Genomic DNA, 13,129 nt, shown 5'->3' on the forward strand with positions numbered 1-13,129 from the left:
AAAAATGCTACAAAATAAAGAGGGTATTTATTTACTCCGTACCGGCATTATTTCGGTCTGACCATCTGCATTTTCAAAAACATACTCCTACAGAGCGGAGAGAGAGAAAAACACATTAGTGAGTAGAAAAGCCGCTGGATAAAACTCGACCCATGACCTTTTAGATGATAAGAAAAGGTTTGTGAGTGTACCATGTTGTAAGCATCCTCTCGTGTGTATGTAAACAGATCTTCCTCCTCTTCCAGGATCATCTGCTCTTCTTTTTCCAGCTTCATCTTGTGATGCTGACGCAGCTCCCACGCTTTCTTAGTAGCCTCGATACACTCCTACAGCCATGAATAAAACACATATCAGCCTAAACAATGACCAGAGTAAGCCCAGAGTCCAGGAGATAAATGTGAACTTTCTATAATGTTTCTGTTCAGAGTAAAACCTAAATTCCATTAAACAGTTAGTGGTGTTCGTTTATCACAATATTTGTTATTTCCATAACCACCAGCATAGCAGCTTTTACTATTTTTCCCCCCATTACGACCATTACTACTGGTCTATTACCACACCCCAGCACCTATCAGCCGGCTGGGTGTCTACACCAACATAACCGGCAATGTCAGATAAGGAAGATGGGGATGGACCGGCATTCTGTCCAGGGTGTTTCCCAGTGGAACTGGACCTGCCAGCGACCCAGACAAGGATTAAGTGGTTGATGAAAATGAAATACAGAATCTACCATAGGTGCTCAGGTGGCACAGCCATTTATTATGCTAGTCCACCTCCGGTGAGATCAGAGTTGAAATCTCGGCTGTGCTATAGGCTCAGACTCAATTGGCTATGTCTGAGAGAGCAGGGATGGACAGGATGGCTGAGACCCTGCAATTGATAACCATGTCCAAACCTTTAAGGGCTGAGTGGACACCCTGGAATAAAACAAGAAAATACTTCTGTGTAAACTCTCTACTCACCCTGGCGACCACCTCATCGTCACTGATGTGCAGGTACTCCAGGTACTGCAGGGCGTATCTCTCAATAGGAGTCAGCTAGAACAAACACAGAGGAAATGTTAAGTTACAAAAATAGATCTTCAACCATCTTCAATCATCAGCCTTTCCACTCTGGTCCAATTACCTCTTCTATGACAGCTGCTAGCTCATCTAGCTGGCACTCATCACCGGTCACCACACTCTTGTCCTCCGACCGCTTCTTCGCTTTCTTAGTCACCGCTTCCTCCGCCATCCCCCGCTCCTCCTCCAGTAGAAGAGTCTGCCGTATGATGTTGTTCAGGGCCTGGATGTACGGTCTGGCTACGTGTGGGGGGATCGATTCTGATGGAGACGGTTCCTGATGAAGCACCACATACTCCTCCACTTTTTCTCCAGAGCCCGCCTCTACCTCGAACAGGTCATGAATGGTGCGCTGCAACAAACGAAGCACAGGTTGTATGAAATTAAACGCATCAAAGCAGCGTTCCTGAGTCTACAGTGTTAATAAATACAATCAAAAAGGTTTCCATCCGGAATCAATCTATTTTTGAGGCAACAGTGTTAGGGAAGAGCAATAATGATAAGTGAACTAGTAATGATAAGGTTCCCGGTTCAAGCCCCACCACAGGCTGTCACTGTTGGACCCTTGAGCAAGGCTCTTAACCCTTAATTGATTAGACAGTGTATTATCACAGTACTGTAAGTCGCTTTGGATAAAAGCGTCTGCTAAACGCCAAAAACGTAAATGTAAATGCATGACTGTGCCCATAAACATGTGGTTCTATACGCTTGGCATGGAGGAACTACAGCAGCTTGATAGATTGAGAGACAGGCATCCTCTTTGCCTAACCTCACAAATGCTCCTTCACCTGAATGGTCACTAATCCAGTCAAAAACCAACACAGTGCAAATTTGTGGTTAAATGTTGAGACCAAGAGGGATAAAATGAACTGAACAGGTATGTATAGTGATATAGTTGGGTACCTGTGTCAGGAAGGCGAGTGTGTAGTCCGTGCCCTGTGCTGCCACCTCTCTGATCAGGTCCTTAGTGCCATTCTTCAGCAGCTTTTCCTCTATAGAGTTTCCACTCTCCAACCTGAGGGCATCAGCAATAATAGCTCGGCATTCACAAAGGGAAAAATCAACATCATCTATTTTATGGATTTACGGATGCACAGTTTACCTGTAGATGTGGATATCTTTGGATCGTCCGACCCTGTCACACCACTCCTGCGTGCGGGAGTCCATGCTGGGGTTAAGATCCGTGTCGAAGAAAACGACAGTGTCTGCGTCGAACACCTGACCCACGGCCGAGCAGCAGCGATTGGTCAGAATGGAGCAGAAGAACTTTCGGTCACGGTTAAATGCCCTCATCTGCTCCTGGAAGGGGTAAAGCAATGCGTGAAGATGTGAGTGGAGCTCAAACTGTCATTATTCTACATAATACAAATCCCACAGTTTAGACTGGGGAGACAATGTTAAGAGCAGAACTGGTGCAGAGAGAACATCTCCCAGACAGGACACCAATCTATCGTGGGGTCTCGAAATGGACGGTGTTTTGAAATGGGACGTCCAACAAGCTCATGGTCAGGTGTCCAAACACCTTTGGCCTTATAGTGTATAGTGATATTTCCCTAATGCAATGAATAATACAGACAGTAATGCTGGTACACGTTCACTACATTCTATATATTACTATATAATTGTATAGAACAATGGAAACTGAGAGGAAGCTGTACATTCTTATAGATCCTCCACATACCTGTCTCTCCTGGAGGGAGAGGCTCTCGTCCAGGCGCACATAAGTAAAATGGTGGCGATCTAGAAAGACCTCCAGGATATCCAGCATGCTGGTCATCTGGGTGAAGATAAGGACTCTGCGGCCCTCTGCCCTCAGCTTTCGCAGCAAGATAGACAAAGCCTCCAGCTTACCTATAGAAACCAATAACATACACACACACACACACAACACAACACAAAGATTGCATTATTCAGGTGATGTTTTATAAAGTAAATATTAAAGTAAGTATAAATAAAAGTAATAAATGAAGAGTTAATATAGCCTACAGACTAAAATACATAGCATATAGCTTACATTGTAGCTATACCTTATAAACGGTTGGTCATTTTATAATCACATACACCAGTCCTTCCAGATTTACTTACTGACTTGAGCAATTCGGTTGCTGTGTTGTGTTACCGCTATAAAGGTTTTTCTCCATCCTGCCTATCCAGCTAGCACACACTACTACTGCAGACTCCTACCCAGACCAAGAGGGCTGTACCTAACACACACCCCCTCCGAAACGTGTGTAGTAGCCAACTGTTTCCTTTCACCTGTATGAGGCGAGTCTAGACCAGGATCAGTATTCCCAATCTCAGACATAGACTAACTGCTGCGCTACCTGAGCACCCTAGAGACACATTTCTACTCGCCCTATGAGCCCTACTTGCTTGGAGGAACACACCACACACTCCATATTACTCTGAGTACACTGACGGGCACTACATTCCAATCTTCCTTCTCCAGTCAGGCCTAATAGTGTTTGTAGAGTGGCTAACCGACTAGTGGTCCTACAGTGACCCAAACCAAGGTCTTTGCTGTACTGGGCAAGTTGTATATTAGTTAAAATAATAACCTTATGCTCATCTTTAGACTGTATGCAATAGTTACTAGAGTTATTAAATAGACTATAAATCTACTGAGCCCACAGTTGCTGCAGAACAAACCAAGCCTTACTCCTCTCCACACAGAGAATAATGAAATGTAACTAACCTGAGTCCATCTCCAGCAGATGTTTATCAGGGAGCTCAAACAGAGTAGGAGAGGTCAGAGTGCGGATTTCCGAGCTGTACGGGGCGGACGCTTCCTTAAGACGATGGGTAAAAGACTTCTGCTCCAGGCTGTAAGATGGTGGGGGATTGGATGCGTACAGCTGAGGGGCTGAAGCTACAGCAGCAGGAAGGACACACGACAACCTGGGCGGGAAGAAGTCATTGATGAGTTAATTAAGCAGACACACACACACACACACACACACTATATAGACAAAAAGTATTAGGACACCCCATATATATATATATATATATATATATACACACACAAGCAGTATACACACAAACACACTATATGGACAAAAATATCAGGCCAATTATGTTCTTTAGGACTCCTTGTCACAGACAGTCCTGGCAATCAAACTTGAAATCTTGCATAGAGAGAAAACCTTTTACTGTTCACTTAGTATAAAAGGTTAAAAATAGCACTCAAATACAATCTAAAATATACAAAAGTGTGGAAGAAACACAAACCTCGTGAGGAGGCTGCCCTCATCCTGTAGTCTGTCCGTACTGGAGCAGACAGCCAAACGAAGCAAGTCAGACGTAGATACACTATCTCTCTGGGCCTTCAAGCAGGCATTTCTGCCCGCCCATGACCAGTGGGAGTGCTCGGGAGCAGAGATGGAAGAAGGAGAACGTCCTTCAAGTAAGTTGCAGGCCTTTAGCACGTCAGCCCCATACAGCACAGAGCGCTGAACACGCCGTTCGTTAACGCTGAACAGACGAGTCAAACGCTCTTTCAGCTGCCTGGTTCTCTCTTCATTTGACACCTGATAAGAAAAATAAACAACAACAAAATGTGACCAAATTTGACCTAAATCTTAAGACAAAACATTTAAACATTTGTTCAATGGTGCTCAATATTCAGTCTTGTGTAATAAAAGAACATCCCTAGTACAAACCTGAGGTGTAAAATGCCTAAAACAGGGCTGTCCAATAGAAATAAAGCTGAATAAAAGCTCAATCAGGCTTACAGAAAGAATTATTTAAAACGAAGCAAACTGAGCATCTTGTAAAGAAATAAAACTTTCACCCACTTGTGGCAGAGCGTTGGTTAAAGGTTTGGCGTTGCTTCCTGCATCCGAGAGGCCCGGGGTTGTGCCACCAGCTTTGACACCAGCTGCTTTACAAGGACAAGCAAGAGTCAGTGGCAGATCATGTTTTTATCTCAACACTCAGACAAAGAAGTAAAATAAGGATTGTTACCCTGCAGAGGTGTGGCGGCAGCTGGAGGATGCACAGCCGGAGCACTTGTGGAGTTTTGAACTGGCACAGTTTGAGAATTCGCCTGCATCACCATAGAGCTCTGCTGTCTGTGGATAGGCTGCCCGGGGGCAGACACTATCTGCAGAATGTTACCTGCTGGCACAAAGAGGGACAACCAGTTAGAAAAACGTGTATATTGTGTCACAGGGACATCCAGTCATAATTGTTGGTGCACCTGTCAGCAAAAAAAGAAAAAATAACAACACATTTGGCATTTTGAAAAGAAGAACTGATGAGGATTTGCTAACCAGCTAAGTGGCAGAGCCAGGTTATGAATACATCACTTTTACTTGTTTTGTTTTTACCCACTGTTGGCCGTCTGCACAGACATGATTGACTAGTGTCTGAGGAGAAGTCTGGTTAAAGACCCTAGCCATTGGGAGATGCATGTGTCGGTGCGCTCTCAGTGCCGGTCCCAAGCCCGGATAAAATTAGGAAGGTTGTGCCAAGTCTGGTATGCAGATCAGATCAGCAGTGGCAACCCCAGACATATATATAAATATATACACATATATAAGTACACAACAAAAGCTTTCTTTTCAAACATATCCTCTAACATAAATAGCACAAACCTGATAGGTGCATCTGTGTTCTATCTAATAATGTATTAACCATGACTATTTGAAGCACAACTACCTGCTGTGGCATCAATGTGCAAAATAATCACTGATTCTAATGAAAAAAATGACCAACAATAATTCCTTATTAGCCAATAGGACTGTCAAGAAACTTATAAAATCTGTCATAAAATAGAGTAAATACAATGCATGCAACTGAGGGTTAAAAGCCTTGCTTAGGGGCTCAACAGTGGGAACTTCTGGTCAATAGTTTAGCTTCTTAATCACTGAGCGGTCCACTGGCGATGTGACATGTGGTGAAGCCTCCATGCCAGCATTAGTCTTGCTTATATCCAAGTCCCTTTATTTTTTCTGGATTTTCCCCCCATTATCTCACAACCTAGTTGTTGTGAATCGTCATATAATATTCACTAATTTTAGTTGCAGCAAAAAGTGTGGACAAAGTACCTTGAAGATGGAGAGGTTGTCCTGCGGTAAGCTGACGTAGCTGGCTGGGGGACAAGGTGATCCTGTTTCCCTGAAACTGCAGCGTGACCGGGGTCTCTGTCTGTGCTATTCGACTCTGAGCTCCTGTTATAGATGCCAGCTGAGTCACCTTCACCGTGTCACCTTCAGCACAGCAGCAACAGACAAACAGACGGTAAGTGGATGAGGGCATGGCCTTTATTTTAAAAGTAAGAAAGGTAATGAGTTTGGCAAGTAGGACATGCTCAGGGTAGGTTTATTAGAAAGTGACCTATGAGAAAGGAACTTCTTAACTTTTTCGACTCCTAGAGGAGCAGTTAACAAAATGTTTGCAGGAGGGGGGACTGTATTGCTGTGATGCAATAAACCATCACTGGACAAGTGGGTCAGATTAAAAATATTGTAACACAATAGGCTATTCAAGCAAGACGTGTTTCGCATTGCAAAATCTTACTCAAAATCTTGTCAATGCAGAATAAAAAATGATGTTCCAGAATCCATTAATTGTAAGTCATGTCGTATCTGAATGCTGTGACGTTATGATTGGAATTTAGAATAATTTTGAGGTCGACAGCAAGCAAAATCACCTGATATTGTATAAATCAAAACATTGTTACAAAACAGAATTAACAAAAGTGTTGGACAGTTTCTAAGCAGATTTAAACATGGACCACGGTTTGGTAACTGCTTTCTTTAAGAGATGTATTAGTGAATAATACAGGCCTGGAAAAGAAGTTAGAGTTAATAGTCGTATTAATCACAAACTTTTTTTTTTTTTATGAGCTTGAAAAGTGCATAAAAAAGGTGCAGCGTGAAGAAAGTCATGCACTTTTCAGCTTACATGTGCTTTCAGCTGAAAGAAAATGTGTTTATATCTTAAAAAAAGAGAGAAAATCACGAGCAAAGCTAGTCTGAGCAGGATCCTTGAGCTGTGCTGAATAGGGAAGAGAGTTAGCGTGGGAAGAGAGAAGAAAATGAAAAGAAATAAAAATCTGGTTAACGTAACATAACCAGGAGCTGTGTACAGGTCAGAGAGCGTTCTCATGCAGCTGACGCCGGAGAGACTAAATCTGGGCTAATGCTAAGAGTCTTGTTTAGTGTTTTGATTTGACGTTCGAGTGGCGTAAGGATCTATTATGCTCGTCCACCACCACTGAGATTGGATCCTGGATCTTAGAGGTGATGGGTTAGCGTAATAGACCGTTATGCCACCCGAGCACCACAGGTGGTTGGTGTAGTCTATAAAATGCTCAATTTATTCCTAATTCACTTGTAGTCAGATATCAGATAGTAGAGCTTATGTCTCAAATCACCTCAGCCAGAGGATTTTCCCTGGAATCACTGGGCGCTATATGCAGTAACACACCCCGGACAGGACGCCAATCCATCACGGGCCTTATGTGCAAAGTAATTTTTAGTACTCAGTAGTCTCCCATTTTCAGTAGTTTGCTTTTGGGAGCGTGAAAAGAAGAAACAGTGACTGAACGGGAAGGAAGTTTCATTGCCACTTACTAGGCAACCGAGGCTGAGCCTGGGAGCTGAGAAGAAGCCTCTGGGGAAGCAGGGTTTGGGTGGATAGAGCCTGTGGTGTAACAGCAAGTCTGGGGGCTACCGCACCCACCCCTGCTACACCCAAAGCCACATGGGTAGAAGTAGTGGAATGAGGTGCGGCTGCAATGCCATGTCCTGGTGTGCTGCCAGCTGTAGGGTTTAGGGAGGAGAAGATAAAAGTCAACTGGTGCTGCACTAGCTGTAAAAAAAAAAAACGGGGGATGAATTGCAAAGTTTGCAAGAAATAAAAGGAAACTTGATGAAACATCATACTGGGCTGTGAATATTAGGGACTTTAAGCACTGAAAGGTGCTGGGATGGCTAAGGTGTTTATGCACTGCTGTCATTTGGAAAACAAATTGGCTGGTAACATTACTGTTTTAGGTTAAGATCACATGCAGCAGTTTTTTAAAGCCACTTTTCACATTCAAAATTTATGATTTAACATCAAACGTGGCTGGTGATACAACTCACAAAAAGACAGTGCACAGTTTTTTTTATTTATGCATTTTTTCCCTTTCTCTCCTAATTTTTAGTGTATCCAATTAGTCTTGTATTAGTCTTAATCCCAGTTGCGTTAGAGGAGGGTATACTCGCCCGATTCACACCCCCCTCGCCCGTGCTTCGATGGATTAGCACAGGAGGCTCATCCACTTCTGCCAAGGCGCCTCGGCCTGCTAACCAGGGTCCTTGCACAGCGTTAGAAGACCCCACCCACTTTTTTCCCCACCCAGCAGACTCGATAGTCAATTTTGTCTGCTGCAGGCACTGCCAATTGTGCCCGCTAGATGGTCGCTAGTCTGCCCAGCTGGCCGGTAGCAGAGCCAAGATTCGAACCGGGGTGTCCCGGTTATATCCCGCTGCGCCACCTGGACGCCTAGGGGTTAAAAGCTAAATGATTTAAATGAGTGATTTTAACAGAGGACGTCCACAACAAATGTGTTAAAGAATGTACTGTATGTATGGAGCTTGCTTTGTGCACGGAGGCACATTCATGCTGGAACAGGAAAGAGCCTTCTTTAGACTTCTGCCACAACGTTGGAACCATATAATCTAATGTCAGTGCTTTTATACACCCATTAACAACGGGTATGACAAAAACAGCTGAACCCAACCGTTTAGAGCTGTGTTCACATACTTTTGACCATATGGAGTATGCACTGTTATAGACATCTATGGTCTAAAAACTGAACCCACGCTATTAAGTTCAATTATTTTACAAAGCTAAAGTGACGATGCAGGTTTGTATTTGGTCACAGCAGCCACCCCGACAGTGATAAATGCTTAAACACCCTGTTCACTTTAAAGACCTCTGTAACTGTAGGCACAAAACCGGGTCTTAATGAAGCTCTGCTGACGTTGTCATGGTCAACACAAAAAGTTTGTTGTTAATTTCTGTACCTGTGGCGGAATTTGCTAGAATTTGATAAAAATCACACTTTTATTTGGAATATGAGGAACAAACTGAAGAAGCACTACTCAATAAGTTTCAAGAGGCACCCAGATAATGAACAGGTCTTACCCTGCGTCGATGCTGTTGTAGTAATGGACGGTTTGCCCCTGGCCTGTGCGTTCTGAGCCACAGCAGCAGGGGCGGAGGTGGTGGAGGGGGCAGTTGTAGTTGTAGCACTAGAGCGATTAGTTTGAGAACTGCTAGTTAAGGGTACAAGACACCCCTCTGGTTTTGTCCCATACTGCACTGGTTGAAACAACCTAAAAAACAAAGTATTTGGTGTCAAGACCTTCAAAACAACAGCTTGTGTCACTTAATAATACTTCAGTATACTGCCTGAGGATACCTCATGGGTTTAATCTTGCAGGGTTTGGGTCTGGCTGGAGGGTCTGGTGTGCTGTGGATCTCCTCAATGAGCTGCTTGGTCAGTCTGAGTTTGGGCAAGACTTCTGTAGTCTCGTAGCGGTTCAGTATGAGCTCATTATTGATCAGGTCAAACGGGGACAAGTCAACTGTCTAACAGGGAAAGGAAATCATATTTCCTGATTAGTTTGTCGTCACATTTGTTTTAAGTTCACAAATCCTTGAACAACATATTTCATCTCAAAGGAACTCATCTATAATAAAGGTAAATAAAGCAAACATCAAAAACAAACAGAGTCACAGCAACAGGAATCTGTCGATCACACACACACACACACACACACACACACACACACACACACACACACACACACACCCCTACCTTCCACTGGTCCTGCTGCAGAGCTGTGAGCACTAAAGACGGTGTGTTAAACTGAAGAGGCTGGCAGGTGAACGAGCTGGCTGTGTCCCTGAGCTGGACCAGATCTGGATGGTTACAGATTCTCTGCAGCTGCATGAGGACCTGCAGCACACTTACAAAGTGCCCCGTCTTCAAAGCCTCCTGAGCACTACGGAGCCAAAACACACAAGAGATCAGCGACATTTCGTTTACCTGTGCTGCACACACACGACCATGGGCTCATTAGACACCCTGTTCTGAAACCATATATGTTTTCAGTTTTATATTATTAAGGAATTTGATGATTATTTCTGTATTATCTTGTCTTAGTCTTTCACTGTTGTACTTTGGGCATTCGTTCAGGATGTGTTTTATGGTGATTGGTGTCTGACATTCTTTGCTGGGGTTTTCTTCTAGTATTTCGTGTTGGTGTATCAATCTGTACGTTTTCATAACGTATTTTTGGTTTATTTCTGACATTGTGGTGAATCTCGTGTAGCTTACTGTTTGTTTGTGTGTTCCATTGAAGTTGCCATTTATTTTTAATGTAGTCATTTATAAGGGGTTTGAGATGAATGATTTTTTTTGGAGAGTTCTTCCTCTTGCTAACTGGTCAGCTTATTCATTTCCCTGATATTCTGCAATGCCCAGGTACCCAGCATAGTCTAATATCAAACTTGTTTGTCTGTGAGTTCTTATATGGTAAACCATGTGAATTAATAGAAGGTTTGGACAGGATTTTGGCATGTGCCTAAGGACATTTGTGCCCTTTTATTAGAAATAATTAGAAATGTTGTTGGACAGAAACAGTGTTCAATAGAACTGAGGTCAGGGTCTGTGCCGAACACTGGTGTTCTTTCATATCAAACTCATTTATGGACCCTGCTTTGTGTCCAGTCATGTTGGAAGAGAAAACTGCATTCCACAAAAAAGTCAGAAGCATAAAACTCCACACACTTTTGGCCATGTAGCGATATCTAATATATTTATGCGCACACTGAACACGTTATTAATTAACAGTTGTGCCTGATACGCACCTGGGCTGTGTCAGGATGTCCTCATACATGCTCTTCTGCCTTGCAGACAGACGACACTTCAGAATGTGCTCGTACTTCTTAGGGAGCTGCTTCTCCACATCTCTTTTGGAGCGCCGCAGGATGAAAGGCTGGATCATCTACAGACGGCACAAGACTGAATTAATTAATGTGGTCGTTTATTGTTATATAACAAAATACAGCAATATTTCATCCATAATAATTACATTTAAATGTACAAAGTGAAGGACAGTTCTGATATGATAGAGATTTTAAATGGAGATTTGCTATGAAATTAACTTTGCTCCTTAAAAGTCTAAATAAGTGTGCGTTCATTATTCAGGAACACAACATGATTTTCGTTATAAGACTGGTTTTTCGGTATGGTGAGTGCATGCCCACCCTGTACAGTCTGATGACCAGTTTATGGCAGTAGTCCTGGTTCTGTTCGCCGCCAGGTTTAATGGGGAAGTCCAGGTACGAGCGAGTGATTCCGGGCAGAAGGAAGTGGATGGTGGTCCACATCTCTCTCAGAGTGTTCTGCAGAGGGCTGTTGATCAACAGGATCCTCTGTTGGCTGTAAATCAACAAGGATCAAGAGTGTTGATGTAATCAAAAGACCCGGAGTATCTTAAAATGTTCTAAAAGAGACAGAGCGAGAGATGAAGGGATACCTCCTAATGTTGAAGATGGTTTCCCAGTGTTTCTCAGTCATTTTCTTGATCAGCTGTACTTCGTCCAGTACCAGGTGCCTCCAGCGCCTCTTTTGGAAGTAGGCCTGGTCTTTCAGTAGCAGCTTATACGATGTGATGCAAACGTGGAAACTGTTGGGCTCACGCCACAACTGAAAAGAAACAAACCAGACAAACGTAAGACTTTGTTCTTTGTTCAGAACAGCAACAAATGCGGTTAGTTACTGGTTCCGTGAGTGAAGGTTATTAGATCTGTACCGATCGCTTGTATCTGCGCTCTCTTTTGCTGCCCAGGTACAAAAGAATTTTGAAGCCAGGGCACCAGCGCTTGAATTCCAGTTCCCAGTTTAACAGCTTGCAGGTCCTCACAACCACCAGGTGAGGGCCCCAGATACCTGCAATCGAGACCGAGAATCAATAACGTCACGCTCTCCCTTTAACCAGTAGATTAAGTCTCTTTTGGCAATATGGATAGAACATCCTTTAGAGCAAGTTTTGTTCTAATAAGATGATCCAATGGATGGCGTAATGAAAAAATGTGTAAGCCCACTACTACTGCTACAGCTATCAGGCAGTAATTGGCTTTGTCAAAGGGGTAGGACTGGGCAATTAGTCCAGCCATTTGCAGTGCACTCGTCAGTGCACCCCCAGTGCTGGTCCCAAGCCCGGATTAAATAAAGAGGGTTGTGTCAGGAATGGAACATGTTTCTTGGTTCTTGGATTACATCTGACCATCAGGACAAATGTTCTCTTCGTTTCTGAGCTTGGCAAATATATTACTGTCCCGTGTACTTTTTTAAAGAACAGCTGTGTGTACACTTGGGATTTTGGGACCTAAAGATGCTCAGAAATAGCGCCTGCATGAAATCATTATGTTCATGAAAATCTATGATCCAGAGATCTGTACAGAGCTCCTCAGACTTTACCCTTGAAATGAATGTGGCTCTAATGGGTGCAGTCAAACTAGCTCTATTTATATGGCCACGGCTGTAGTCAATCCAAGGCACTCATGAGAAATGAGAAGGTCATGCCACAAAATTAAATGACCTTATTAAACTTTTAACACCACAAAACTATCTGTAGATTTTTTTAGAAACATCCTCAATAAACTTATGAAAGAAGTCAAATGCCATAATCATTCATTCATCCATACAAAAAAAACCCTACAGGTGTACTTAAACTTTTTACTTCAACAGTAGATTCAATTTGGAGTTAACATGTGAACCACTAACTCAGTAACAATGGTAAAATGGTACCAGTTGTGGACAGACCTTCGTGACAAGCCAGATGTGCGAAGTATGCTACAGTCTGGACAGTTTTGCCCAGGCCGGTCTCATCTGCCAGGATGCCGTTGAGGTGTTTGCGATGCAGGTTGGCCAGCCACTCGACACCCACCATCTGATAATCCCTTAGAGAGCCATGAAGCAGAGAGGGCACGGGAAGACGAGTCTAACGGCAGAGAAAGAAGACAGATAAGGACTTAATGAAAACCTAATAGTAACACAGCTG

At 43.3% G+C, this 13,129-nt stretch overlaps 1 protein-coding gene across 6 annotated transcripts in view; it reads right to left on the reverse strand.

Annotated features, from left to right (window-relative positions):
- Nucleotides 1-13,129, reverse strand: part of ep400 (E1A binding protein p400) — a 39,897-nt gene that overhangs the window by 12,040 nt on the left and 14,728 nt on the right. For 3 of the 6 annotated variants that reach the window (XM_062999383.1, XM_062999382.1, XM_062999380.1), the window contains 21 exons: nt 12,892-13,069; nt 11,879-12,015; nt 11,603-11,772; nt 11,331-11,505; nt 10,932-11,068; nt 9,877-10,063; nt 9,478-9,647; nt 9,201-9,391; nt 7,640-7,828; nt 6,110-6,271; nt 5,025-5,180; nt 4,856-4,938; nt 4,290-4,588; nt 3,757-3,959; nt 2,743-2,912; nt 2,164-2,360; nt 1,965-2,076; nt 1,126-1,413; nt 963-1,037; nt 192-326; nt 43-87 (listed from right to left, as the gene is read on the reverse strand). In XM_062999383.1, the coding sequence (XP_062855453.1) occupies nt 43-87; nt 192-326; nt 963-1,037; nt 1,126-1,413; nt 1,965-2,076; nt 2,164-2,360; nt 2,743-2,912; nt 3,757-3,959; nt 4,290-4,588; nt 4,856-4,938; nt 5,025-5,180; nt 6,110-6,271; nt 7,640-7,828; nt 9,201-9,391; nt 9,478-9,647; nt 9,877-10,063; nt 10,932-11,068; nt 11,331-11,505; nt 11,603-11,772; nt 11,879-12,015; nt 12,892-13,069 (3,459 nt within the window). The remainder of the gene's footprint in view (nt 1-42; nt 88-191; nt 327-962; nt 1,038-1,125; nt 1,414-1,964; nt 2,077-2,163; nt 2,361-2,742; nt 2,913-3,756; nt 3,960-4,289; nt 4,589-4,855; nt 4,939-5,024; nt 5,181-6,109; nt 6,272-7,639; nt 7,829-9,200; nt 9,392-9,477; nt 9,648-9,876; nt 10,064-10,931; nt 11,069-11,330; nt 11,506-11,602; nt 11,773-11,878; nt 12,016-12,891; nt 13,070-13,129) is intronic. The other 3 variants (XM_062999385.1, XM_062999381.1, XM_062999384.1) reach the window with 2 other exon arrangements.

This window comes from Trichomycterus rosablanca, chromosome 7, assembly GCF_030014385.1.
Source record: "Trichomycterus rosablanca isolate fTriRos1 chromosome 7, fTriRos1.hap1, whole genome shotgun sequence".
Taxonomy (NCBI): Eukaryota; Metazoa; Chordata; class Actinopteri; order Siluriformes; family Trichomycteridae; genus Trichomycterus; species Trichomycterus rosablanca.